This window comes from Octopus sinensis, linkage group LG15 (genome assembly GCF_006345805.1).
Source record: "Octopus sinensis linkage group LG15, ASM634580v1, whole genome shotgun sequence".
Classification (NCBI taxonomy): domain Eukaryota; kingdom Metazoa; phylum Mollusca; class Cephalopoda; order Octopoda; family Octopodidae; genus Octopus; species Octopus sinensis.
This window is the reverse complement of record NC_043011.1, coordinates 14801807-14829706: the sequence shown is the minus strand read 5'-3', so window position 1 is coordinate 14829706 and position 27900 is coordinate 14801807. Positions and strand designations below refer to the sequence as shown.

The following is a 27900-nucleotide window of genomic DNA, read 5'->3' as shown; positions in this document are numbered from 1 at the left end:
GCCATGCACTGTAAAGCTGTAGTAAGTTGAAGTGTGTTGTGCATTGTCATTTAGTACTCTCTCTCTCTCTCTCTTTTCTCTCTTTTACTTGTTTCAGTCATTTGACTGCGGCCATGCTGGAGCACCGCCTTTAGTCAAGCAAATCGACCCCGCGACATATTCTTTGTAAGCCCAGTACTTATTCTATCGGTCTCTTTGGCCGAACTGCTAAGTAACGGGGACATACACACACCAGCATCGGTTCTCAAGCAATGCTAGGGGGACAAACACAGACACACAAACACACACACACATACATATATATATATATATATATATATACGACAGGCTTCTTTCAGTTTCCGTCTACCAAATCCACTCACAAGGCATTGGTCGGCCCGGGGCTATAGCAGAAGACACTTGCCCAAGATGCCATGCAGTGGGACTGAACCCGGAACCATGTGCTTGGTTAGCAAGCTACTTACCACGTAGCCACTCCTGCGCCTAGTAGTGTATTATCGCTTTCAAGTTTTGGCACAAGGCCAGCAATTTCTGAGTAGTAGGTATATGTATGTAGGGCAGCGAGCTGGCAGACACGTTAGCATGCCGGACTAAATGCTTACCGGTATTTCGTCTGCGGTTACGTTCTGAGTTCAAATTCCGCCGAGGTTGACTTTGCCTTTTATCCTTTTGGGAGTCGATAAATTAAGTACCAGTTATGCACTGGGGTCGATATAATCGACTTAATCCATCTGTCTGTCCTTGTTTGTCTCCCCTGTGTTTAGCCCCTTGTGGGTGGTAAAGAAATAGGTATATGTATGTGGATTACATCGAACCCAGTGCTCAACTAGTACTTTATTGACCTCAGAAGGATGAAAAGCAAAGTCGACCTTGGCAGAATTTGAACTCAAAATGTAATGACATGAGATGTTACTAAGCATTTTGCTCAATCTGTAATAATTCTGCCAGTTTACAGCCTTAAGCTGTAGTGTATTATTGCTTGTCATTATGTTGTAGTGTTTTACAGTATAGGCATAGGAGTGGCTGTGTGGTAAGTAGCTTGCTTACCAACCACATGGTTCCGGGTTCAGTCACACTGCGTGGCACCTTTGGCAAGTGTCTTCTACTATACCCTCGGGTTGACCAAAGCCTTGTGAGTGGATTTGGTAGACAAAAACTGAAAGAAGCCCGTCGTATATATGTGTATATATATATATATATATATATATATATTTCTTTACTACCCACAAGGGACTAAACATAGAGGGGACAAACAAGGACAGACAAATGGATTAAGTCGATTACATTGACTCAGTGCGAAACTGGTACTTTATTTATCAACCCCGAGAGGATGAAAGGCAAAGTCGACCTCGGCGGAATTTGAACTCAGAACATAACAACAGACGAAATACCGCTAAGCATTTCGTTCGACGTGCTAACGTTTCTGCCAGCTCGCCTTATATATATATATGTGTGTGTGTGTGTGTGTGTGTTTGTATGTCTGTGTTTGTCCCCCCAACATCGCTTGACAACTGATGCTGGTGTGTTTATGTCCCCGTAACTTAGCGGTTCGGCAAAAGAGACCGATAGAATAAGTACTAGGCTTACAAAGAATAAGTCCCGGGGGTCGATGTGCTTGACTAAAAGGCGGTGCTCCAGCATGGCCGCAGTCAAATGACTGAAACAAGTAAAAGAGTAAAGAGAGAAAGAGATATTAACTATAAGCAGTAAAGCGGACGATAAGTAAAATGAATAAGACTTGCACATAGCAAGAATAAGCTATTAAAATCGACAGGATATGCCAGTGAGGTAGACAGCATTCTCAAAAAGCTAAATCAACGGCTGTGATATCCACCAAGGAAAAAACATAAATTTGGTTAACGAAGTAAACCAGCAAAATAGTCACATATCAAAGCACCAAAACAAGTTTCCGAATAAGTTTAAGTAAGATCTTTTATTCATCCTTTCTTGTATAATAAAAAACTGCTGTTTTGGTTTTCCTGACAATTATCTAATTATTAAAATGCTTTGGTCAACGGATCTTTTCGGTCTGACCGGCAGTTTTTTAAAATAATTTCCACGTAACTAAACACTTTTAAACTTCGTATACTGGTAGAATGTGTTTATGAAAACATCTTTTTCTCTTGGCTTTATTGAGAAAATTCTATAGTTTGTAAGATATTTGTTGTTGTTTTTCTTCAATTTCTGCAATGATGTCTATTGAGGTGAAAACATTCTGTGCCATATGAATATGTCCCTCGTTTAAGAAACAGATTGGATTTATTTACATTTCTGAAGAAAAAAAGATACCCTTCTCCTTACCCCTAACCCTAACTACTTACTACACAGCCACTAAATAACTTCCTTACTGGTTTTACCCAAAATTAATGTACTCTTATGTTTGATGACAACAATCAGAGGTTTATTTCCAATCTTGCATTTAAATTAGATATTTGTCCCTTGAGCTTATTCCAAACAGTGCCAATTTTGGGCACGTTTCAACAGGTGATTAACTTATGGAATTCATAACAATATACTCTTGTCTTCAATGAAATATTCACAAGAATAGTTTTTCATGTTGATGGGAAAATTCAAATTTAATACCACAAAGTTAAGTATCGCTGATACTATAAACTGAGCTTTCTTGGGGCATCAGTTTATAACTAGGTATATTAGGGTTTTAAATATTTAGAATCTTTACTAGAAAAGCAATATGGTGTCACACATGTAATAATGATGATGCAAGAAGCTGCTAATAGAGAATGCATTCCTTCAATATAGCAGAACCAGGCTCTGTGTGTGTGTGTGTGTGTGTGTGTGTGTGTGTGTGTGTGTGCGCGTGATTTGTGTGTGTGTGTGTGTGTGTGTCTGTTTGTTTGTCTTAGTGTTTGCTCCTCGCCACCATTTGACGACTGGTGTTGGTCTGTTTACATCCCTATGAATTATCAGTTCAGCAAAACAAAACTGATAAGTTCAGCAAAACAAAACTGATAGACTAAATACCAAACATCAAAAAAAAAAATAATAATAATAAATAAATAAAAAATAAGAATTAGGGTTGATTTGTTCAATTAAACCCTCAAAACAGTACTCCAGCATGGCCACAGTCAGATGGCTGAAACAAGTAAAAGATATAAGATAAGAATATATATATATATATATATAATCAAAATCAAAATCAAAATCAAAATCGATCAACATCAATGGAAATTGTAGCTGTGATACCAGTGCCGGTGGCATGTAGAGAACCATCCGAACGTGGCCGTTGCCAGCGCCGCCCTGACTGGCCTCTGTGCTAGTGGCACATAAAAAGCACCATCCGATCGTGGCCATTTGCCAGCCTCATCTGACACCTGTGCCGGTGGCACGTAAAAAGCACCCACTACACTCACGGATTGGTTGGCGTTAGGAAGGGCATCCAGCCATAGAAACATTGCCAGATCAGACTGGGCCTGGTGCAGACTTCTGGATTCCCAGACCCCAGTTGAACTGTTCAACCCATGCTAGCATGGAAAGCAGATGCTAAACGATGATGATGATGATATATTTCTGTTTGTGTTTGGTGGTGTGATTAAGAAGTTTGCTCCATGACCATGTGGCTTCAGATGTACCCCATTGTACAGTCCCTCGGATAAAAGCCTTCTACTATAGCCTTGAGGTCAACCAAAGCTTTGCAATTGGATTAGACTGAAATATTGCATTTTGCAGGTCCTCTCCACACTGCTTGACAACCGATGTTGGTTTGTTTATATCCCTGTAATTTAGCAGTTCTGAAAAGAAGACCAATAGAATAAGTACCAGTCTTTAAAAAATAATTACTGTGGTCAATTTATTTGACTAAACTCATGGAAGTGATGCTCCAGCATGGCCACTGTCCAATGATTGAAGAAAGAGCATGAGAAAAAATAAACGTTACAATCATGTGAGCAGTAACCATTTGCTCGTGAGCTTCTATGAAAACATGCCAAACCATTCTGTTTTCACAGAAGATTACTGTTCATGTTCAAAAGATAAGAAATATTACTTTGCATGGAGACAGGTGAAGGTTTGTGACAGGAAAAGCACCTGGCCACAGGAAATCTATCCCATGCACGCATGGAAAAGTAGACATTAAAACAATGATGATGACACAGAATCATTGGAATGATGGTGGTGGTGATGATGATGATGATAATGATCATCATCATCATCATCATCATCATGGTCGTGGTCGTGGTTTACGGTGGTGGTGGCAGTGGTGGTGGCAGTGTGGTGTGTGTGTGAATGTCACTATATATTTCAAATACTAATGATAACTTATATTTCCAAATACACGAGTGTCTGTTCCATATTTTAAATAATAGTGCAGACAATAAATCAACTCACTGGAATGTTGTCAAATTCTTTATTCATAGCATTTTTCTACCATTCATTTTGATTAGAATCATATATTAATAACATATACACACAATATAGAGAAGCACATACGGTGTATATATGTATCTATGTATCAACATGTATGCACACACATATATATAAACATAGACACACACACACACACACACACACATATATATATATATATTATATATATATATATATATATATATATATATATATTATATATATATATATATATATATATATATATATATATATATATATATATATAGATATATATATATATATAATATATATATATATATATATATATATATATATATATATATATATATATATATATATGTATGTATGTATGTATATATATATGCATTCGTATATGCATATAAATATATAGACAGATGGACAGGTGGAAATATATATGTATATATATATATATATATATATATATATATATAACTTTAAAGTAATGTAACAAATATATTTCAAAGATTATAAAATAATTAATTGGTAAATATGTTGTACCTGTCAACTTGAGCTGGGAAGTTCATCAATCATTTTTCTAAACATCAGCAATATGAAAAAAGCTGGATCGCAATTACCACGTATGACAGGCAGTCGCATGTGCACAGACAGGCAGTCGCATGTGCACAGACAGGCAGTCGCATGTGCACAGACACGTGCATGCACAAAAGCGTGCATGCACACACACACATACACACAACTATGGAGTAAAATATTTTGAAAAAGGAATTGCTATGGTCCAGAAAAAAAAACTTATACATTAAAATCAAATTAATAAATATATCATCTTAATGATAAACTTCTTTTTGTTTGAAGTGGTAGTGAGGTATTCTTTCATAAAGAAATTCTTAATTTCTACAGAATTAATTCCTTGATATTGTGACATTACTCTTTCTACCCTTTTACTTGTTTCAGTCATTTGACTGCAGCCATGCTGGAGCACTGCCTTTAGTCGAGCAAATCGACCCCGGGACTTATTCTTTGTAAGCCCAGTACTTATTTTATCGGTCTCTTTTGCCGAACCGCTAAGTGACGGGGACATAAACACACCAGCATCAGTTGTCAAGCGATGTTGGGGAGACAAACAGAGACACAAACACACACACACACACATATATATATATATATATATACATATATACGACAGGCTTCTTTCAGTTTCCGTCTACCAAATCCACTCACAAGGCTTTGGTCGGCCCGGGGCTATAGCAGAAGACACTTGCTCAAGATGCCACACAGTGGGACTGAACCCGGAACCATGTGGTTGGTTAGCAAGCTACATACCACACAGCCACATTGTTAATGTTCTTGGAACTTGCTTTGTAATGTAATATTTAAATGCTTCAGCCTTTTCTTGTTCTAGCTAGATATTTTGGTGTAACCATCCTTCCCCAATAAATTTGATGTTTTATGAAACTTAGAGCATGGGTTAAATCCTTTTAGCAAACGTTCTCAGTTAGTGCTTTTAATCATTGGTTTTTCTGTATTATTTATTTCATCGTCTCATACTTCTCCACATGTTAGTTGTGGCTTGAGATTTTTTTGTGATTTTATAAGTACATTTCTAGTCATAAGGGAAACTGGTGGACAATTGGTTATAGACTCCATCATACAACAGTTAAAAGTATAGCAGCTTTATCTTGTCCATCATCATTAACATCATCTTTTGTAAGTGCTTTTCAACTCACCTGTGCTAAACCTATCTCTCAATCCTTTCACTTTAGGATATTTAGTCAAACAACTACAATAACATATTACCAAGTCCAAAGTTAGAGCTAGTCAGGCTATAGTTTACATGCTTCCCTTTAATTCATACAAAGATCAGTTGTGTCCAGATGAGCTAAACAATGTGTTATCGATTAAATAGAAAGAGAAATGACTGCGGTATAAAATATTCTTTTGCTTTCACTTCCTGAATTTAGCTCATGTATAATGCATGTGATCCATTTTCAGCAAACCCTTAGAATTTAATGGAATTTTTAAAATTTGATCACTGCTATTTATCCCTACCTTTATATTCTTCCTCTGCACTCAGAGCCATCTGCAAGTCTCAAGCTTGCTTCGTTATTGTTATATTTTAAATCCTGTTTTCCTAACTCTGGTGCTGCTCTGCTTTCAGCGGATGATTCAAGAAAGCATTCAGATAGTGAATGTATTGAACTAGTTTTGAAAGGTAAGTTTACTGAAGCACACCAAACGTCATGATAAGGAGACAATAACTGCACATTTCTTTTCAATGGTTTGGTCTGAAGGAAGGGGTTGTAACTATGACCTTTGTAAGCCCTCGAAGGATACTGAGATCAATATATTAAATGTTCCTTTCAAGTAGTTGTGAATTAATTGTTACAAGCAAAACATGAGCTGAGAAGGAATTCCAGAGGGATTACATTCCCAGACGGAAGGACTGGCAAATTTGCTAATTCAGAGTTTAGGATAGGATATAACATGGATAACAAGAGAAAGAGACCCAAGAGAGTTGAAAGTACCTGTGTGGAGGTGGTACAAGATCAGCTATTTTTGAAGAGCAGAGGACGCTATAGTAAGGGTAATGAAAAAGGCAGAGAGAGGAGATAATACAACCATGGACTAGAGATCAAAACAAATAATAATTAGCAAGTGTATTTTCTTCAAATGCAGTCTATGATGTATATATATGTGTGTAGCAACAGCACCAGACCATATAAAGGAGTAATAATCCATGGTGAATCACACTTGAGATTCATAAACATCATTTGACAAGTTGTGGTGCACCTGAGCACTGTATACAATAATTTCGTTATTATTATTATTATTTAAACTACAGCTAATTCATGGATGAACATTGAAGAATTTTCTGGGTAGTCTTTGAGATGCAGCTTTTGCATTGTTGATGATGTGCATTCTCTTCATCACCGAGGAAAAGTCTTCAATGATGATGAGGAAACTTTGACTGTTTTATTTGTATGTAATTCATGTTGAAAGTGAATGGGACATCGACTGGATGATGTAGGAAACATTTTTTATTGTACTTTTTAAATGTTCTAAACATTTTTGTAGCATTTCTCTTTTATAAATATAACAAGCTATAGCTCTATGTTATATGAGTTTATGCATGTCATTTAGAATTTCCAATCTGATATCAGGAATTTATCTAGTTGTGGGTTTTTTTGCTTTATTTTGATTATCACTAGAAAAGATTTCTATATCCTCTAAATGAACTTCATCTTTCCATTTCACAGGACAAATTACTCTCAGCCACACCAAATGCAAAACATTGTATATTCATCAGATTTACTCTGAAATATGCTTAAAACTCTTGTTCACAGACTAGGACTATTGATGAACACACACACACACACACACACACACACACACACATACACATTCTCTCTCTCTCTCTCTCTCTCTCTCTCTCTCTCTCTCTCTCTCTCTCTCTCTCTCTCTCTCTCTCTCTCTCTCTCTCTTTCTCTTTCACTTCCTTATACAAAAATAACTAATTACAAAATACAAAATCATGATGATGGTTATGATTCAATTTTGAAACAAGACCTTCTAGACTTTTTGTTGTGTATGTGTGTTCATGTATGCATAACAAATTTTGGTATCTATAATATAAAAGCATCCAATAAGTTTGATAAATTGATGTTTGGTGACTGATTTTTCAAACTGATTACAAGATTTGGGTAGCAGTATAGTTACAAAAGAGGAAAATAAATTTCAGACGCATCAATATTTAATTTATCAGTAAAAGTTTTTGTTCAGTTACCATGAAACACTGTTTTTTTTTGTGTGTGTTTAATAATTTCATCTCATAACTTGCAGTTACCATTATTTTTTTAAACTAACATTTGAGAAAATAAATTAATATAACTCACAAGAATCTGATATGCTTCTAAACTCTTCGAGTTGAGTGTGAGACTACATTGTCAAAGAAAAAGCTGAGAAAGTGTCAACTGACAATTCTTGAAAATTAATGTTGCTGAGTTTTTGCAGAAAAAGAACTGCAACAGGATTTTTAAGAATTTGAGAAAGCAGATTGCTGTTGTCATTATTAAAAATTTTTAAAAGGCATTTAACTGGCATAATCATTAACTTGCCAGGCAAAATGCTTAGTGGCATTCTGAGTCCAAATTCTGCTATGGTTGACTTAGCCTTTCATCCTCCCAGGGGCAATAAAATAAATGCCATTCGAACACTAGAGTCAAGGTAACCAACTTGCCCACTTCTCCGAAATTGCTGGCCTTGTGCCAGAATTTCAAACCATTATTAAACTTTTCTAAAATCAATGCAAATGGACTGGACGATGGTTGTTGAATAACATTTTTGGCAGCTAGCCAAAATCAATAGAATACCAGAAGACAACTAAAATATTCCAGTAACAGAACAGACAGGCAGGAAACAGGAAACTTATTGCGTCCTTGGTCGAAACACGTGCAACTCCTTACAGCTAGGAATTCACTGTCATAAGCAACAGCTACTGCAGTGGCTCCGGTGCTCTAGAGCTAACAAATATTTCATTGGTTTGCAATGCTGTTTGGTTAATTCAGAAGGAAAATCTGCATAATAAATCTATGTGAAAATTTCTCTGTTAAGGCAACAGTGAAGCATAAACCCCCATCTATATCCTTGAACTAAAAAACAAAGATGATTAATATCTTGACATACTTAATCAAATAAAAGGTGCTATCATTAATTATCATTATTCCAAATTCTCTTCATCTCTCAGGATAGACCCTTATATATTTCATTTTTCTCAATTTCCTTGACATCCACTATGCTATCATATGGATTATTATTATTATTATTATTATTATTATTATTATTATTATTATTATTATTATTATTATTATCATTATTATTATTATTACTATTATTATCATTATTATTACTATTAGTATTATCATTATTATCATTATTATTATTATTATTATTATTATTATTATTATTATTATTATTATTACTATTATGATTATTATTTACATTCTGAGTTTAAATACTACCAAGATCAACTTTGCCTTTCATCTTTTCAAGGTCAATAATACAAGTACTAGTTGAGCACTGGGGTTGATGTAATTGATTTACCATTCCCTCCCCTGAAATTGCTGGCCTTGTGCCAGAGTTTGAACCCAATACATGTGCATTGTTTCTATTGAAATAAACTATTGAGGTTTACAATCAATGTCAGAATCAATCAATCATTGATCTAAGTTTACAATCAATGTCAGAAAGACATATTTGATTCAAGTATCATCCAGCATACTATGTTGGCAAGTAATTCAATCGCATAAAAATGTATCGATTCCTACTGGTTCCTACATAAAAAGTCTGTAAGTTCGGTTACATAAATTAATTATTATTATTTCTTCATGATTGAAATCACTGATAATTGTAATGTACAGAACCACTGAAATACAACAATAAATTAAAAAACTGATAATTGTATTTCATGCTGCTGTTTAGCCCTAATTCAGCCCTCACTAAGCGGACCTATCATCAAAAGTATTTCATCTGGGACCCTCCTGTTTTTTTTTTTACCATGTGCAAGGAACACAGAGCCACATTACTAATGCATCATTTTTTCAAGATTTGAGTTTGTTCCTTCCTTCTCGAGCCATGCCTGGCTCATAAGGGCCAGTTTCCCAGTTTCCTTGGCATATAGGTTCCCCACCTGGATGGGACGCCGGTCCGTCGCAGGTGAGCTGCAAGATGCAGGAGTAAATGTGATAGAAAGTTGTGGCAAGAAAGTCGTAAGAAGTTCGCCATTACCTTCTGCCGGAGCCGCATAAACACACACATTGCCAGGTCTGAGATTCGAACCCATGATCCCTCGACCGTGAGTCCGTTGCTCTAACTACTAGGCCAAGATTTGAGTGAGGTTTAATTGCTATTTCTAACAGTTTGAATGTCTGCATAAAGACGCCTTTGTTTGCAATATTTTCTACAAACCAGAGCTTCTCTATATGTCTTATATCAATCTTGGAAAAGAGAAATGTGAGAAATATTGAAGGAAAATTAATTAATATTTATACTTATCACTTTGGTTTGCTTCGTATAAGTTATATAATTAATTTATGAAATAGATTTGGTAAGATATTGTTTTCACAAGATGCAAGAAGATAATATGTATCATAAAGACTTAGATAAATGTTCATATTAAGTTTTTTGTTAATTTATTTAGTCTCTTTAATGAATTGGTCAGAAGAGCGAACTTACTAAAACAAAATTAAGTTTAAATTCAGTAGTTATTCTAAATATAAAATGAAAATATTTGAAACTGATTTGAAAAGTAATAAAAGACAAAATGATTAAATATCTGACTTGTTCATATAAAATATGAAACTTATAAATTTCCAAAAGAGTAAAATTATTCAGCTACTGTTCACACAATGAAGAAGATCTTTTTAGCTCATCAAAACATTCACCTAACAGGAGAAAGCAATTAAATTTTTGAGGGGGAAATCTACTGGTGTTAAGACTTGAATTACCTCCTCTGAGTTACTCTCTAATTTACTTCATTCTCTGCAACCCAAAATGAAGGACTTTGAAAAGATCAATCTACACTAATATTCTGCCTTCAATATTTATTCTGTTCCTCATTAAACTGTAATCTATTATTGTAACTATTTTACCTCTTCAAAAGAAGGAATTTTGGGATGATCGTAACAATATTTTTGCATCATTTATCAATTGTAAATTCATTTGTTTCTGTTGGTGCATTCAAAAAGTCATACAGAATCATAAAAAATTTCATTTTGGGATTTGGTTTGCAAGATTCTTTATATGAGTTCGTGTGTTGAAGCATATTCTGTTGTGTCTGGGGAGAGTCATTTTCTTTTTGTGCCTTATTATTTAACACACTCACCGGTAAACTTTCCACTTATTTCTTATTTTTATTTTCCTAAAATTTTCGTTGTGTCTTGCAACCTTTTCGATAGAAAATTTTAGGAAAATAAAAATAAGAAATAAGTGGAAATTTTACCGGTGCATGTGTTACATTATAAGGCACAAAAAGAAAATGACTCTCCCCAGACACAACATAAAAAATTTCTTTTTCCCTTAATTCCATGTTTCATTTTTTTTTTTTAGATTTTGATGTAATATTTATGAGAACTGTAGAAATTAATAATGGTCAGTTGTAAGTCTCTGGTTGTATTTGCCCAGAAGATTTTCCTCCTGCAAGAACCTAATTAGACAAAATGCTTGAAACTTTTTCTGTATAGGTTTTTTTTATAACAAAAACTAAATCTTGCTTTTTTTTATTAAAACTTCTCTTTTTTGTTTTTTTTTTCTTTTTTTCCAGCTGATGAAAAACTATTAATAAGGTCTCATCCGATGACAGTGAAAGAAGGACAGTCTTTCAAATTAGTCTGTGACTTACACATTGAATCCATGTCAAACCTCCTAAAAAATGCTTTGGTTTGGAAACATAACAATGAAAAGCTGACCTTCAATGAAAGAGTTGAAGGAGAATTCAATGAAACCTACAAAGTGAACACCACTATTGCTATAAAACCTACAGTTTATACTTCAGAACTGGAAATTTTAAGTAAGTACCCTTTTCTTCTAATTCTTTCTTAATTGATTTTATTGCTACCATGGGATTCTGGGTATTTCTCCCACTCATAATGCGGTAGTGATCACAAGTGTTTTATATAATATTAAAGAGGGTTGCTGGATGAGTTTGAAACAATGCAAGAGGACAAAGTAAACTACAAAAAGGAAAGAAAATCTCTTTTGTAATCTACTTTGTATCTTGCATTCTTGCATTCTTGCATTGTTCCAGCCGCACCCAACAAGTCTTTTTAATGGATTATCACACAAAGCTTCACCAAAACTACTCCATTCTAAATTAAAGATTTGGTAGACAGAAACTGTGCAGAAACCTATCAGAAGTGGCTATGAGATAAGAAGCTAGCTTACCAACCACATGGTTCCAGGTTCAGTCCCACTGTGTAGCACCTTAGGCAAGTGTCTTCTACTAGAGACTCGAGCCGACCAAAGCCTTGTGAGTGGATTTGGTAGACGGAAACTGAAAGAAACTCGTCGTATATATATATATATATATATATATATATGTGTGTGTGTGTGTGTGTGTGTGTGTGTATGTGTTTGTGTTTGTGTGTTTGTTCCCCCACCACCATTGCTTGCCAACCGATGCTGGTGTAACTTAGCGGTTTGGCAAAAGAGACCGATAGAATAAGTACTAGGCATACAATTAATAAGTCCTGGGGTCGATTTCTTCGACTAAAGGCGATGCTCCAGCATGGCCCCAATCAAATGACTGAAACAAGTAAAAGAGTAAAGAGAGAGATAGTATGTACATGTGTATGTGTGAGTGTGTGTGAGTTTGTATGGTGACTGCAACTTGATTTCAAGTAATGGCATCATCATTTGATTGTTCTCTTAAAACATGAACGTCACAGAGGTGGCTTTTCAGTCCTGCTAGAGTCTTACAATCTTATACAAACATGACAGTGATGCACACCTCTTGCAGTAGTTGCTGCAATAGTGTTTTAGTGTATTTTCATATATGTTACATATGTAAACGTCATATAACATTTCAGTCTACTTTCTGATGCACATTTTTTGCACACTTCCTGCAAATAGGGAGGCCATATAATGAAGGCATTGTTAATAACAATCTTTGTGTGTGTGTGTGTGTGTGTGTATGTGGCTTTTCGGATGAATTCTAAAGCCTGACATACTTAGACAGGCTTGCCCATACTCATTACATGTTGAACTGGGCTTTATACCAATATGAAGGGCATCCAGCCGTAGAAACATTGCCAGATCAGACTGGGCCTGGTGCAGTCTTCAGGCTTCCCAGACCCCAGTTGAATCGTCCAACCCATGCTAGCATGGAAAGCAGACGCTAAATGATGATGATGATGAAATTCACATCAAAACCCTTAAAAACACCTCTCTTGAGCTGTTGTTGCTTGATGCTATTTAATTCAAATTCCCTATTTCCATCATGCAATGCTTTCCTCTCTGCTGAGCAATCCAAAGTGGGATTTTTCCATCCATTTTCTAAGACTTTGACCTTCTCCAGTATACTGTTGATGGCAATTGTTATACCTTAATTTTGGCTTGCACTCTAGCTTATTACCCACCATAACATTAACACACCATAAAAACTTGCTTACGGTACTAATCATTTTCCCCTTGACCACATAACCACTCCTGCATAATGAGCACTGAAGTGCCATGGACTCTGCACTGGTAGACTTCATTTGAGGGCTTTCATATGTTTGCCATCAGTTAAGTATGCAGTAGAGACAGTTGGTGAAATTGCTCCAGCTTTACTCTATAACCATCGTAAGTAATCCAGGTTTCACACATTTCTAGCAATATAGAAAAAATACAAATATTGCAGGCCTTTTATTTTGTCTTAATTGAAATTCTATACTGAGGCCATAAATGCTTATTCAATTTTCCAAATGCACTGCTGGGTTTCTTGATTGAGAGAGATTTTATCATCAAGAGTACTTGTCATGTTCACAGTATTGTTTATATATATATATATACATATATATATATATATATATATATATATATTATATATATATATTATATATATATATATAGTTGAGTGTAGAAATTCGGGGTGAGTACTTGATAATTATAAGCACCTGTGTATACCGTTTGGTGGTGTAGGTGGTGGAGTAAATTGATCAAAATAAAAATAAAAATAAAAATAAAAACATGAGGCGAAGGATTCAGCGGTACATATGTTTCGGGCCTTTATTAGACAGATTCATAACAAATCATAATGTATGTCTGTGGCCTTCTTCAGCCGCGCACAACAGCTTCCACAAGGACATGTGTACTTCCGAAATTCTTCGGAAGTAACACATGTCCTTGTGGAAGCTGTTGTGCGCGGCTGAAGAAGGCCACAGACATACATTATGATTTGTTATGAATCTGTCTAATAAAGGCCCGAAACATATGTACCGCTGAATCCTTCGCCTCATGTTTTATTTTTATTTTTATTTTGATCAATTTATATATATATATATATATAATATATATATATATATATATATATATGTATGCATGTATGTATGTATGTATGTATGTATGTATGTATGCATGTATGTATGCATGTATGTATGTATGTATGTATGTATGTATGTATGTACACATGCATATATAAATATAAATACATATATACAGGCATACACACATATATAAGATATACATATATATATATATATATTTACACACACATATATACACATATGTATATGTTTGTGTTTGTATGTATGTATATATGTATGTATGTATGTATGTATGTATGTATGTGCGTGTGTGTGTGTGTGTCTGTATGTAGGTAGGTATGCATATATATACGAGCAAGAATCACTTGCTTTACAGGAGTAATGCATTCCTGGAAAATTTTTGTCATAATGCAAAATTAATTTTCCTATTGATTTTTATGTTACAAAGTGATAATGCATTTTGATGGATTTTTCGAAAGAAAAACAACAACAGAAAAGAAAAAGGCAAACAACTTGAATAACAAAAATCAAGTAGCTGAACCACTTTTACACATGAAAATAATTTCAAAACATAAAATGTACAATATTTACGCATAAAAAGATTTGAAGAGAAATACCTTAGAGAATAAACTAGCAATCATAATATTGTAATAGGGAATGTCCTTACCACAAGAGATGTTGACTACTATGTGAGGGATGGTGGTGGTGGTGATGGACTGAGAGTTACTGGCAGGATGAAGGATTCTATCTTCTAACTCCTACTTCATCATTATCTGCTTCTACTTGAGAGGCAAGGAGCTTATGCAAAATTGTTTGATGTTTATGGCACATCATTTCTGTACAACTCGGTGTAGGAATTAAGCTAATTGTAAAGTCCTCTTGTAATCATTCATAATTACGGTTGTAATCAACAAAACGTTGCAAAACCTTATTTCATAAGTGTCGTACTTTTAGCAATGTTCTTTGCAGTCAAATTAAGTGGAGTTGAAGGAGATTCCTTATTCTCATCCGTATTCTCAGCCAGTGCTTGTTCTAACAGCATCAATTCCTTGTTTGGTGTACTTTCAGTATAGGATGCTTACAACTCAACTACACCATCTTCTATGACTTATTCAAATTCTGTATCTTTTACAAATACCTCAATAAATTTCATCATCATCATCATTTAACGTCCATTTTCCATGCTAGTTGGATGGTTCGACCGGGGTCTGTGAAGCCAGGAGGCTGCACCAGGCTCCAATCTGATCCGGCAGTGTTTCTACAGCTGGATGCCCTTCCTAATGCCATGAATTTGATTTAGATTTACTACTTGTAGAAAACCTGTAAATTCACAAATATAGTTTAGCCATATATTTTTTCCATTCTCCATTCAGATTTGAGGATTTCACTTCATTCCCTGAATCTGCCATATTATCCATAGCATCCATTATATTGAACTTCTTCCTGGCATCTTTTACTCTGAGTTTATCCTCCTTGTTAATTTCTTTCTTGAGTTATTTAAGTTCTTGTCAGACAATATATCTTGAAATTAACCCTCACACCAGAAAGAGATTGAAATGCAATAGATCGATTCTAGGGTCATAATTATGGGCGACAATTTCATATGACACTGCAAGAAAAAACTGCCGTTCAAACCAAAAAGATCCAGGGTGGGTATTCCATTACAAGTTCCAGCTTCATTTTACAGTGAATAGTCATACAAAATTTGACACTTTATAGATACCGTTGTGCTAATTGGTATATTATATCAAAATCTGATCGTCAATCAATACACTCTAGAGCCATGCCATTCTAAGTATCACATTAGATCTATAATAAAAAATAAGGTCTGAACAGTCAACTGAGTAACTTCTTGAGAATTTGACTTTATATTCTCTCTGGCACTTCCATACTGGCATTCAGTTATGATGACAAATGTTGCAGTTGATCCAATCAACAGAACAGCCTGCTCATGAAATTAACAATATACCCTTAACATTGTTCTTTGAATTACAAGTACAGTTCATTTTTACTGACAGGATTCAAGAAGTATAACGAAAATATAACACTGCTTACAAGAAATTGTGCACTATTTAATATTAAGAATTACATTATAAAATGAAGCCAGTGAATGTACTTATTTCCTTTCACTTTAGAATTAACGTTTACAGGGCAAGTAGTAACCATAATCACATTAAGATACAGCAACTTAGTTTGAAATATGAGCTGGTCGATGCAGCAGGATCAGCACTTTAATGGGGCCTGAAAAGATTTGATAGCCCAAAATTGAAAGATGCTGCTATAGGATACTAGCCAAAATGTATTTAAAACCATGCCACAGTTAAATATATATGTAGGTGGCAGGGTATGTGTGTATATGTATGCCTGTGAATGTGTGAGCATGTGTGTGAGTGTGTGTAATATAGTGTCTTGCTTAAGGACACAATTTTCTCTCTACTGTCACATATTTTCCACGGCAGATGTTACAAGTTTTAATGTTTTGAAAATGTGGCTGATTTTCTTTTCTCTTGCATCAAGCCTTTGTGAAACATCTTTTACTGTTACTTTAGACACCCTTACCTTCAATTCCACCTGATGGCTTCGTTGTAGCCATTTTGAATGTAGGTAAATCCAGCAGCAAGATAATTGACAATTATCAGCAACAAATATATAGTAAAGAAAAATAGCACCAGGAAAGAACTGCTTTGTGAGAGCAAAAAATTGTTGTCTCCTTTCTGTGGATATAAGAATAGAAATGAGGTGAAAAGGAGAGGTAGTAGGAAGTGTTATATGATTACAGTTAGTTGAAGGATTTCCATATTCATGGATACTTTACCTTGCAACATTGTCTTGAATCATTAAAATGCCCCACTCTATCCAAACATACACAGGCACACAGACACACACATAACTGTATTAGCATACAACATATGTAGTGACAGGCATTGCATCATGCTGATTCTAAAGTTGTTGTTAGTGAGTTATTCAAAAGTTGGAAGATTGACAATGGTAATGGTGTTGAATGTGTTGGTTTTGCTGGTAGTGATGGTGGTAGATTTAATCTTTTGATGACATAATACCACCAAAACCTTGTTCTTAGGTGTCTTTAACACATACTACTCTGTTGTAGTCATTCAAGCAAGGTCTCTAGACTGGGGGTGAGATCATCCCTTACTCTCATAATTCATGAAGGCCTCAAAAATGTCATAAGTATTGCTTTTCTTCCTTTAAGTCATTAAACATCAGCACTAACATACTCTTTTACTCTTTTACTTGTTTCATTCATTTGACTGCGGCCATGCTGGAGCACCGCCTTTAGACGAGCAAATCAACCCCAGGACTTATTCTTTGTAAGCCTAATACCTATTCTATCGGTCTCTTTTGCTGAACCGCTACATTACGGGAACGTAAACACACCAGCATCAGTTGTCAAGCGATGTTAGAGTGACAAACACAAACAAACACACACACAGACATATATACATATATACGATGGGTTTTTTCAATTTCCATCTACCAAATCCACTCACAAGGCTTTGGTCGGCCCGAGGTTATAGTAGAAGACACTTGCCCATGGTGCCACACAGTGGGACTGAACCTGGAACTATGTGGTTGGTAAGAAAGCTACTTACCATGCAGCCACTCCTGCGCCTATGTAATTTATATCTCAGTCAGTTGATTCTTTTGATGTTTTTTATTACTCTTTTTTTAATTTTGTTATTGGAGATTGTTTTTCTTGCAATCTCAACAAACAATCAAATAGGATATTTTATTTGCTAACACTAACTTCATGAATCATCATAAACATTCTCCATGCAAACTGAAAGTACATTTTCTTTACAACACACTTTCCTTGTGTGGTTAATTATTTCTCTCCTGACTTGGATTTTACTTATTTGAAACGTGTTGTTAATGGTAACTAATATATTATTGCAACAAATTGATAAACCGCTGAAACAAATGGAAGAGGAGTTAATTTACTGCCAGCATCCTATAACTTTATGTGTGTGTTTATATGTATGTATATGTATATTCATTTTACACATCCCTCATATACATACATATATATATATATATATATACACACTGGAGTAAACACATAAATGTGAAACAAGGTGGAAAAAAGAGTACTCAAATACCAGTGGTAGAGTAATATACTTTATTTAAAGCAGCAGAAAATTCAACAAAACCTGTTACTCTGAGTTTCACGTTGCTGTTCATCGGACAGTTTTTGCTAGAAACTCAGAGTAACAGGTTTTGTTGAATTTTCTGCTGCTTTAAATAAAATATATATATATATATATTGGTAAAAACGGTAAGATAATAAAAGAGAGAAATATATATATATATATACTGGAGTAAGCACATAAATGTGAAACAAGGTGGAAGAAAGAGTACTCAAATACCAGAGGTAGTATAATAACAAAAGCTCTTAGTCAGAAAAGAGTTAAAAGATATGTCATTCATACTAGTAAATGATGGTAGTTTCTTGTAGACAGTTCTGTAATTTCATGCTGAACAATTCCGCACAATTGACTTGTTCATAAAAATGAAATCTATGTGCTGTACATTAGTTCATTTCCTCCATCAAATTGATGTTGTCTGAACAGGTGTACGATGTAACTTGTAAACATACTATATTTAATATCACACACCTTTATAACTTTTTTCTGTTACTGAATCAAATTCTTTTGTCATCTTCACCATTTTGCATCTCTTCTATCTCTCTCTCCCCTCTCTCCCTCCTCTCTCTCTCCCTCCTCACTCTTTCTCCCAACTCTCTCTCTCTCCACTCTCTCCCTCTACTCTCTCTCTCTCTCTCTCTTTATCTCTATCTCTCTCCACTCACTCACTCACTCTCCCTTTCTCTTTCTCACTTTCTCTCTCCAACTGAGATAGCTATGTATCTTCTCTACTGCAGGACACCTATTTCTGTCCTTCTAATTATATTCTAACCTTTCATCACCTGGCACAAAACCAACTCCCTTAACCCTTTCGTTACCAACCCAGCAGAAACCGGCTCTAGCTCTGAGTACAAATGTCTTGTTTTCATAAGTTTTGAATTAAAATCTTCCACCAAACCTTAGTCACAATTTATGTTCCTAACACTAGCTAAATGATAACTAAGTTATTTTACTAAATTCTTTGTTATATTTAAAATTAATTGAAAGAAACACGGAGCATCTCAAAATAAATACAGTAATGAAAGGGTTAATACTACTCCCACAAAGTTAAAGTGTCTTATCCTGCAAGTTACTTAGGGACCTCACTGCTGCTGGTGTCATGGAAAAGATACCCAGTACACTCTGTAAAGTGGTTGGCATTAGGAAGAGCAACCTGTTGTAGAAACCATACCAAATCAGATAGAGCTTGAACCTGTCTTCTGACTTGTGAGCTTTTGTCAAACATTCCAACCCATGCGAGCAGGGAAGGAGGATGTTAAATGATGATGGTGGCAATGCTGATGAGGACTCTGCCCAGGTCTGATTCAGATCAAATGTAATAAAATAAATAAAAAGGAGAATTTTAGTCAGGGAAACAGACATTGTGTGAGACGTACAACTTTTCAGAGTAAGGTGTGATTGAGCAAATCTCTACATGGCCAAATTTCTTGTGAATTACATCTCACCATCTTAAATATAAAATATGAAATCGAACAATGATTGTAATCCGAAATATATAAAAATTATGACAGCTGGAATGCTTTTGATAATTTGATAATACACTTGCTTAATCAGGGCTCACTTGGAGTCAAGCAACAAACTTCTTGCAGGCTGGTAGATTTAATCTGTCACCTAAGAACCCTGATAGTAACCAAGCTTTTGGGTACCTATAATTCAGTACAGTGTTACAGTCATTCATGCCAGGTCTCTAGTCTGAGGATACCTTCCTCCCTTCCTCCAACTAGTCATAAAGAACATCTTATCTGATAACACTTACCTCATGAATATTCATAAGCATCCTTAATGGTAACTGTAACTATGTTTCGCTTGCAACAAGACTCTTCTTATCTTACATTATTTACATTCTTCAGGTGGAGGGTATATCAGCCGAAACGTTGTGTTAACAACAAACAAGATGAGGACAAATATCCATCGAATGTAAATAATGTAAATAAAGTACATAATTTCTCATCTCTTAAATATAGAACTGTCTTCTTATTTTGTTAGCTATTTCTCTCTGTTTTTGACATCAATTGGGTTTTATTTATTATAAGTGTGCTCCTTGTTAATACATTGCAAAAAATTAATGATTTGATGAAACAGAAGAAAGGGGAATTAGTTTACTTCCAGTATGTTAAAAATTAGTAGAAGGACATGAGTCAGTTTAGGAGTTGAGAACACTTAGTATTAGTTGCTTTTGCTGCTGTTGAGCAGTGCTGTTGCTGTTGAGCAGAGCGGTCTTCGTCCCAGAGCTCGCAAGATGGGAGAAGTCCAAAACATGGTCCTTTGCTATTCGTAAGACCTGCAGAAGAGAAAGCAGGTCAACCCCCGACACTGAGAGCATTGACGGATGGATGAATGTGCATCCAGGCTCAGCAGATACATAGGAAGACAGGGACAAGAAACAGAAAGAAAGAGTACAACAGGGGTCACCACCACCCTCTGATGAAGCCTCGTAGAGCTTCTGGTGTTTTCGCTCTGGCAATCGAAACCGCGAGTCCGCTGCCCTAACCACTGGGCCATTGCTCCTCCACTTGCTTTTGCTGCTGTTCACTCAGCAGAACAGGATCTTGAGATAGATGGTCAGAGGCAGTATATGGTGTGACACATTAGCTACATCTAAGCTGATGCTATAATACAACCACACATATCTTAGACCATATCTCCAAAAAAGTCACATGACTGTTTGACATGGAATTGCTGTCTAATATACTCATACAATCTGGCCCAGAAACATGCTGTCTTTTCTCTCTGTCTTTTCTACTGTTGCTGCTTCGGTACTTCTCACTCGTTCTTCTCTCTTCCTCTTATCAACCATATTCTGTACCCTTGACCAATCCACCCTATTCCCTATTCCCAGTTCATCCTCCCCTCCTCAAATGCATTAACTGTACATGTTTTTCCTCCAGCCATTGACTTACAACTGCTTAAGAGCAATGTTAACTGCATTAATCTCAGCTGTTCTGGTTTTGAAAACCTCATCAGCAAAGCTCTTTCCTCACACCTAATCCAATAAGAGAAAGATATGCCATCTTTATTGACTCTGTGTTGTTTTAAAATTCTAGATATTAAACATGTCAAACTCATGCTGGATGGAATTCCTTGAGAAGGATTTAACAGTTGCATTGAAATTTCCTTGTGAGCTATTTACAGTAAATGATAGTTTTTGTACATTCAAACCCAGTAAATGTATATTTAGGATCCATATGTCCATTGTAGAATATGCTCATCTTAGAGTCATTATCTATGCCTTTGAAGAAAGATAGTTGTTATATTACTTTTATTAGTTTGCTTATGTGGGAAATATAAACTCTTTGTGATTTCCATTTATATTATATAGCTTTAAATAAATTCGATCATAGACCAGTATCAAACCATATTATTTGTATTATGTTGCTTCTTATAAATTAGATCCTATAATTCCTGCTTTAAGAAACTCTGAAAATGTCTTCCTAAATGAAGAAAATCGCTAAAGATACAAACTTTGCAGTTTAATTCCTTCTTCTCTGGAAATGTCCAGAGCTTTCAGCTAAAATTATTTAGCTTCAACCTTTTCCATTTTGACTTAAAATGTCACCTAGATCAGATTTACCTTTTATTCCTCCAAGATCAATAAAAATGAATTACCACCCACTATAGAGGTGATCAATATAAAGGTGTTTCCTTTTGTTTAAAAAAAATTAACTTGTGATTTTCAAGATTGAAATCAATATTGAATTTCTTAAAACAATTTCCTTATTAGAAGCAGCAGCAGCTGTAAATGCTTTGTGTTTCGGCTTATTTTATCTTCTGTCCCAGTGGCCTATGTCTTCGGTCTCAGTAACACACACACACAGCCTTACTTGGATTGAGTTGAAATATTTTCTGAATGGAAATATTTTCTGACACTGTAGAGGAATGTTACTTTTTGTAAAACTACCTGTGATATGTAAGGAATGTGAGCTCGCCACATACAACACCCAAAAAGATAAAACATATATTGCTTACAATTTGTAGGAGGGGAGTTTGCTGTAGTTGTGACATTGTTTAATAGTATGGAGGAAGCAATGATTATGTCATCAGACTCAGTAATTAACCCTGGTTGTTCCACACTCAAAAGCTAACCTTGTTTTTTCATGCACATTTGGGTACCAGAGTGACTTCACACATTTTTCATGCTAAGTTTTAGCTTCTTATCTTAGACATAATTATAAATGATCCTTTCCATTGTCTGCCGTGTTATCACTTAAATCAACAAAAGCAATGGATTAGCAGTAATTAGTACTTATGGAAAAATGAGAAACTCGCAACTAGGTTAGAATGAAAAGAGTTTAAAAATTTAATCAGATAAATATGCTATACCTCATAATGAAAATATGACTGATTAGCTTGGTGATATTGAGAATGCAATCAACATTGATAAAATGGAATATAATAATTAATTTAGAATCAGCAGAGATCAGACAAAATGCCATGTGGTATTTAGTTGTGTCTCTTTATGTTGTGGTGGAGGTGTGTAGCTTAGTGGTTAGAGTGTTGCACTCATAACTGTAAGATTGTAGATTTGATTCCTGGATTGAGCAATGTGTTGTGCTCTTGAGCAAAACACTACATTTTACATTGCTCTAGTCCATCCAACTGGCAAATATGAGCAATCCTGTTTCCACTCCTTCAAAACTTCCACGCTTCCTGAGATTCGCCAACACTACACCTGATTTTCTCCCCTCCATACACACGCAAGCATGTATCTGACTAATGCACTGTTCACTTTCCAGACATTTGTACATTACTGCATGCACTTTATACGCACTTTCTGATAAGTTGTGGTGCACCTGAGCACTGTATACAATAATTTCATTATTATAATTATATGTGCCACAGGATCCAGGAAATTGACCTTATAAGTGTATGACTCAGGATAGACCTTTGATCCTTTTTACTTTATATCATGAGTGTGGAACCCACTAAGAGCAACTTTGCTTTTCAAAATATATCAACCTGATACTGAAGTTCATTGGAGATGATTCAGCAGTTGAATTTAATTTAAGTAATTACTATTTGCATTAAAAAAAGGGAAATTTTCATATGTTCAAGCCCAACAAGTTTGTGTTTTAGGATCCATAAGCATACTATAGAAAAGCCTTATCTTAAATTCATTGTGTTTGTTGTTTGTTAAAATAAAAATACCTTTCAAGGATTGAGATTGATTAAAACAATTATACCTGGTGGTAGAGCAACTGATAAACTTCCTTGCTACATTTCTTTACAATCTGGGTTCAAATTTGTGTCAAACACAACTTTAAATTGCTTCCTGTTTCAGGCTTAATAAAAATAAAGTCCCAGTCAAATACTAGAATTGATGAAATTCTAAAAGTATGTATATCTTTTAGATTGTTGCATTTCTATGTATGCAGGAATAGCTGAATGGTTAAGAAGATAGCTTCACAATCATGAAGTCCCCATGGTCAATCTCAGCACATGGCATCTTGGGTAGTGTCTTTAACTTAGTCCCAGGCCAGTGAGTGAAATTTTTGTGGAGCACATCAGTAAGGATTGTATGTGTAATGCCAACAATTTCAGGGAAGGGAATAAGTTGATTACATTTATCCCAGAGCTCAACTGGTACTTATTTTATCGACCCTGAAAGGATCGATAAAATAAGGATCGGTTGAGACGAAGCCAGTCTCAGCAGAACTTGAACTCAGAATGTAAAAATGGATGAAATGCCTTGAAGCATTTTACCCGGCATAGAAGCTATTCTGCCAGCTCACCACCATAACACATTATAACATACAGAGTGATGCTGATTCACCTTCAGGGATTACAGTATGGCTACATATGTCTGTGGGATACTCAGCCTGTTTCATGTTGATTTAAAGCATTGGATATTTATTTGATTGAATAATTGGATGTTCATCAGCAAAACTGAATGAGGATCTATTATTTTAGGCATTCGAATTAAAAGCAACATAAATTTCTGTTACTATAAACAGGTGATTTTTGTAATTCAACAGGTAGGCAATGTAATGCCATTTTCAACAGCAGTTTTCCTGCCCCCTTCCCAACTACTAATAAACAGTATCATATTTACAGTCAACACCCATCAGCTCCTCTTACAAATCCTATTCCTGTCTGTGGGTTCTGTCCCTCTACTTCTGTTAAAACTTATTATTAAACACAGGCTTGGTGCTCCAAAAGTTAATTTACTCTACCATCATCACATGATCAATTCTTTATAGATGTAGTTATTTAGGCATGAATACAGCAAATAACACTATTACTACTACTGCTACTACTACTTTTTGCTTCTTCTTTCTTTCTTTCTTTCTTTCTTTCTTCCCATTCTACTTTTCCTTTTCTTTCCTTCTTCCTTCATAAATTATTTTTATTACTATCACACACCAGTTTAGATGCTGGCATATTTTTAAATATAACTGAGTGCTTAAGAAGTTCATATATATATATCATCATTGTCATCATCATCACCATTTAATACCCCTCTGTGTGTGTGTGTGTGTCTGTGCACGTGTGTGTGTGTGTGTGTGCATGTGTGTGTGTGTGTGCATGTGTGTGTGTGTGCGTGTGTGTGTGTGTGTGTGTGTGTGTTGTTTTTCCGTTCTAATTTTGTCTCAACTTAAACCTGAAATCTTTCTTTAATATTTTTATAGTTGGAAAGATTTATTTCTTACATCGGCACATGAATATATATAAATATATATATATATATATATATATATATATATATATATATATATCTGTAGAGGGAGGATGCATAGTAAATTGGATTAACTTCAATATACGATTGGTCCTTATTTTATTGAATCTTTAAATAATGAAAAGAAATATTGCATCTGCCTGGAATTAAAGATAGAAATAAAGAAATATAAATAAATAGTGAAAGATATATATATATTTAGTATAGAACTCTATTATTTATGTCACTCTATCACCTTAATCCAATCAATGTCATTAATAAATATCTATATATATATATTAATGTTGTTTTTTTTCTTTTTTTAACTTTCTCTTTTGCAGAAGTGTCTCCTTCAAACGATGGGAACTATACATGCGAATCACATAAAAAAGTTTCCAATAACTTCCAGGTTTTTAACAAAGCAGTAACAGACATTGTTGTTCTACGTAAGCAGTTTGTCTTTTATTCAGTTTACTATGCTTCAGGAATTAAAGTATTCGGTCATGGAGTAAAGAACTCCAACTGTCTTCTTACCATTGCCGTTAAAGATTTCCACCAGCATTCCATTGTTTCATTACATTATAAAGCCTATCATGTTACTTCTGGTTCATGATGGTAGCTCTGCTTTCTTAATGCAGAGAATGCTTCTAGGTAAAGTGACGATGTTTTATTTCTGCAACTTATAGATTTTCAAAGTGTAATGTTGACTGACCTACCTATCTATCTAACGACAGCTTTAGGGAAACAAACCAAATGATGGCAAACAATATGTTTGTACAGGTCTTTGAAATTATAATTTCTCCATGCTCTGATTGCTACAGTATTATTGTTAATCAAACTAGCTACCAAGAATGCATTATATACATGCAAACTGGTCTATCCAATTTATTTAAACATTTACTGAGTGGTTAAAATGAAAGAGGGCACTCAGCCATTGATAGGATCCCAACACAAGAAAGAAATCAATCCAGTTGATCTCATTGTTTCTACTTACAAAGACAATGTTTTTATAGGTTTTTACATCGGTCAATAGATCAATAACAACAATAAGATCTATAGATATATACTATTCGACAGTATAGCATTGAAAGTAGGCACTGTTAATGCACTACTAATGTATTAATTGAACTAGCTACTGAATTGAACAATCCAGTTTATTAAGTAAGTTGTTAATAATTCATGTCAACTAAAGTTTAATAGATGTATTCTTTAGTAAAGTGTAGCAGATACATATATATGAATAGTTAGGTAGATAAATAGGCATGTATATGTGCATGTGTACGTGTGTGTGCATATAATACACACACAACACACACATACATATATATAAATATATACACACACATGCATATATATATATATAATATATATATATATAAATATACACACACATGCATATATATATATAAATATATACACACACATGCATATATATATATAAATATATACACACACATGCATATATATATAAGCATATATATCACTGTATCAGTGTATCAGCCAGACTCCCATATGTTTTTATACACTGAGTAGACTGGAGCAATATGAATTGAAGTGTTTAGCTCAAGAACATAAAGCACCACAGGTCTATTTCTATCTTAGTATATATATATATATATATATATATTATATATATATATATGTGTGTGTGTGTGTGTGTGTGGTGTGTGTCTGTGGGTACATATATACCAAATGTGGTAAGTCACTGATGAAGCACACCATGCTGAAATCACATGATCTGGTTATTCCAGCCCCATCCCAGACACTTTCCGTCTGCTAACAATATACACCTCTGGTTTTAGCATTATGGTCAGCATGAAAGCATTTCTCAAGGCAAACAGTGCAGTATTCAGCTTTCCAATAATACATCCACATTGAGTAGGTTCTAATGATTGCTATTCAGTACTGCCACTGCTTTCATCACTAATAATTGCATATGTACACTCACACACACATTTATATACATACATATATATATATATGTGTGTGTGTGTGTGTGTGTATAAGGCCTAAATTCAGTTACAATCTGTATTTAGAGTAACAAATTTACCTATATATTATATAATTGGGTAAGTTTTGGGGCGATGACAATTCTCTGCCCGAATTACATTTCTGTCTCCATTCAGCTGTAGAAATGAGCTGCGATCTCATTGGTGCCAAGCTGTATCGGCTTTTGCCACTCCCTTGGATAACACTGGTGGCGTGGAGAAGGGAGACTGGTATGCATGGGCGACTGATGGTCTTTCATAACCAACCTTGCCTGGACTTGTGCCTCAGAGGGGAACTTTCTAGGTGCAATCACATGGTCATTTATGACCAAAGTGGGGTCTTAACACACACCAGTAAGCACATAAATGCGAACCAAGGTGGAAAAATAGTAATAGTACTCAAATACTAGAGGTAGAGTAATATGCCCTTTTCTTCTTAATAAAGCTGCAAGAGCATCACAAAAAACTACTACTCAGAGTTTCACATTCTTGTTCATCAGGTGATTGTGATCAAGCTTTAATAATTGAAAAAAAGGGCATGTGTGTATGTGTGTATATATATATATATATATATATATATATATATATATATATATATGCATATATATATGCATATATATATATATGTATATATATATATATATATATGCATATATATATATATGTATATATATATATTAGATTTATGTTTAAATATTGCTTGATAAATTCATTCGAAATTTTTACCGGCATCC

The 27900-nt window shown here is 34.8% G+C and overlaps 1 protein-coding gene across 2 annotated transcripts in view; it reads left to right on the top strand.

Annotated features, from left to right (window-relative positions):
* LOC115219900 overlaps nt 1-27900 on the top strand; it is a 206404-nt gene that overhangs the window by 158114 nt on the left and 20390 nt on the right. The window contains exons 2-3 of one of the 2 annotated variants that reach the window (XM_029790207.2): nt 11663-11908; nt 25520-25624. In XM_029790207.2, the coding sequence (XP_029646067.1) occupies nt 11663-11908; nt 25520-25624 (351 nt within the window). The remainder of the gene's footprint in view (nt 1-11662; nt 11909-25519; nt 25625-27900) is intronic. The other variant, XM_036509516.1, reaches the window with a different exon arrangement.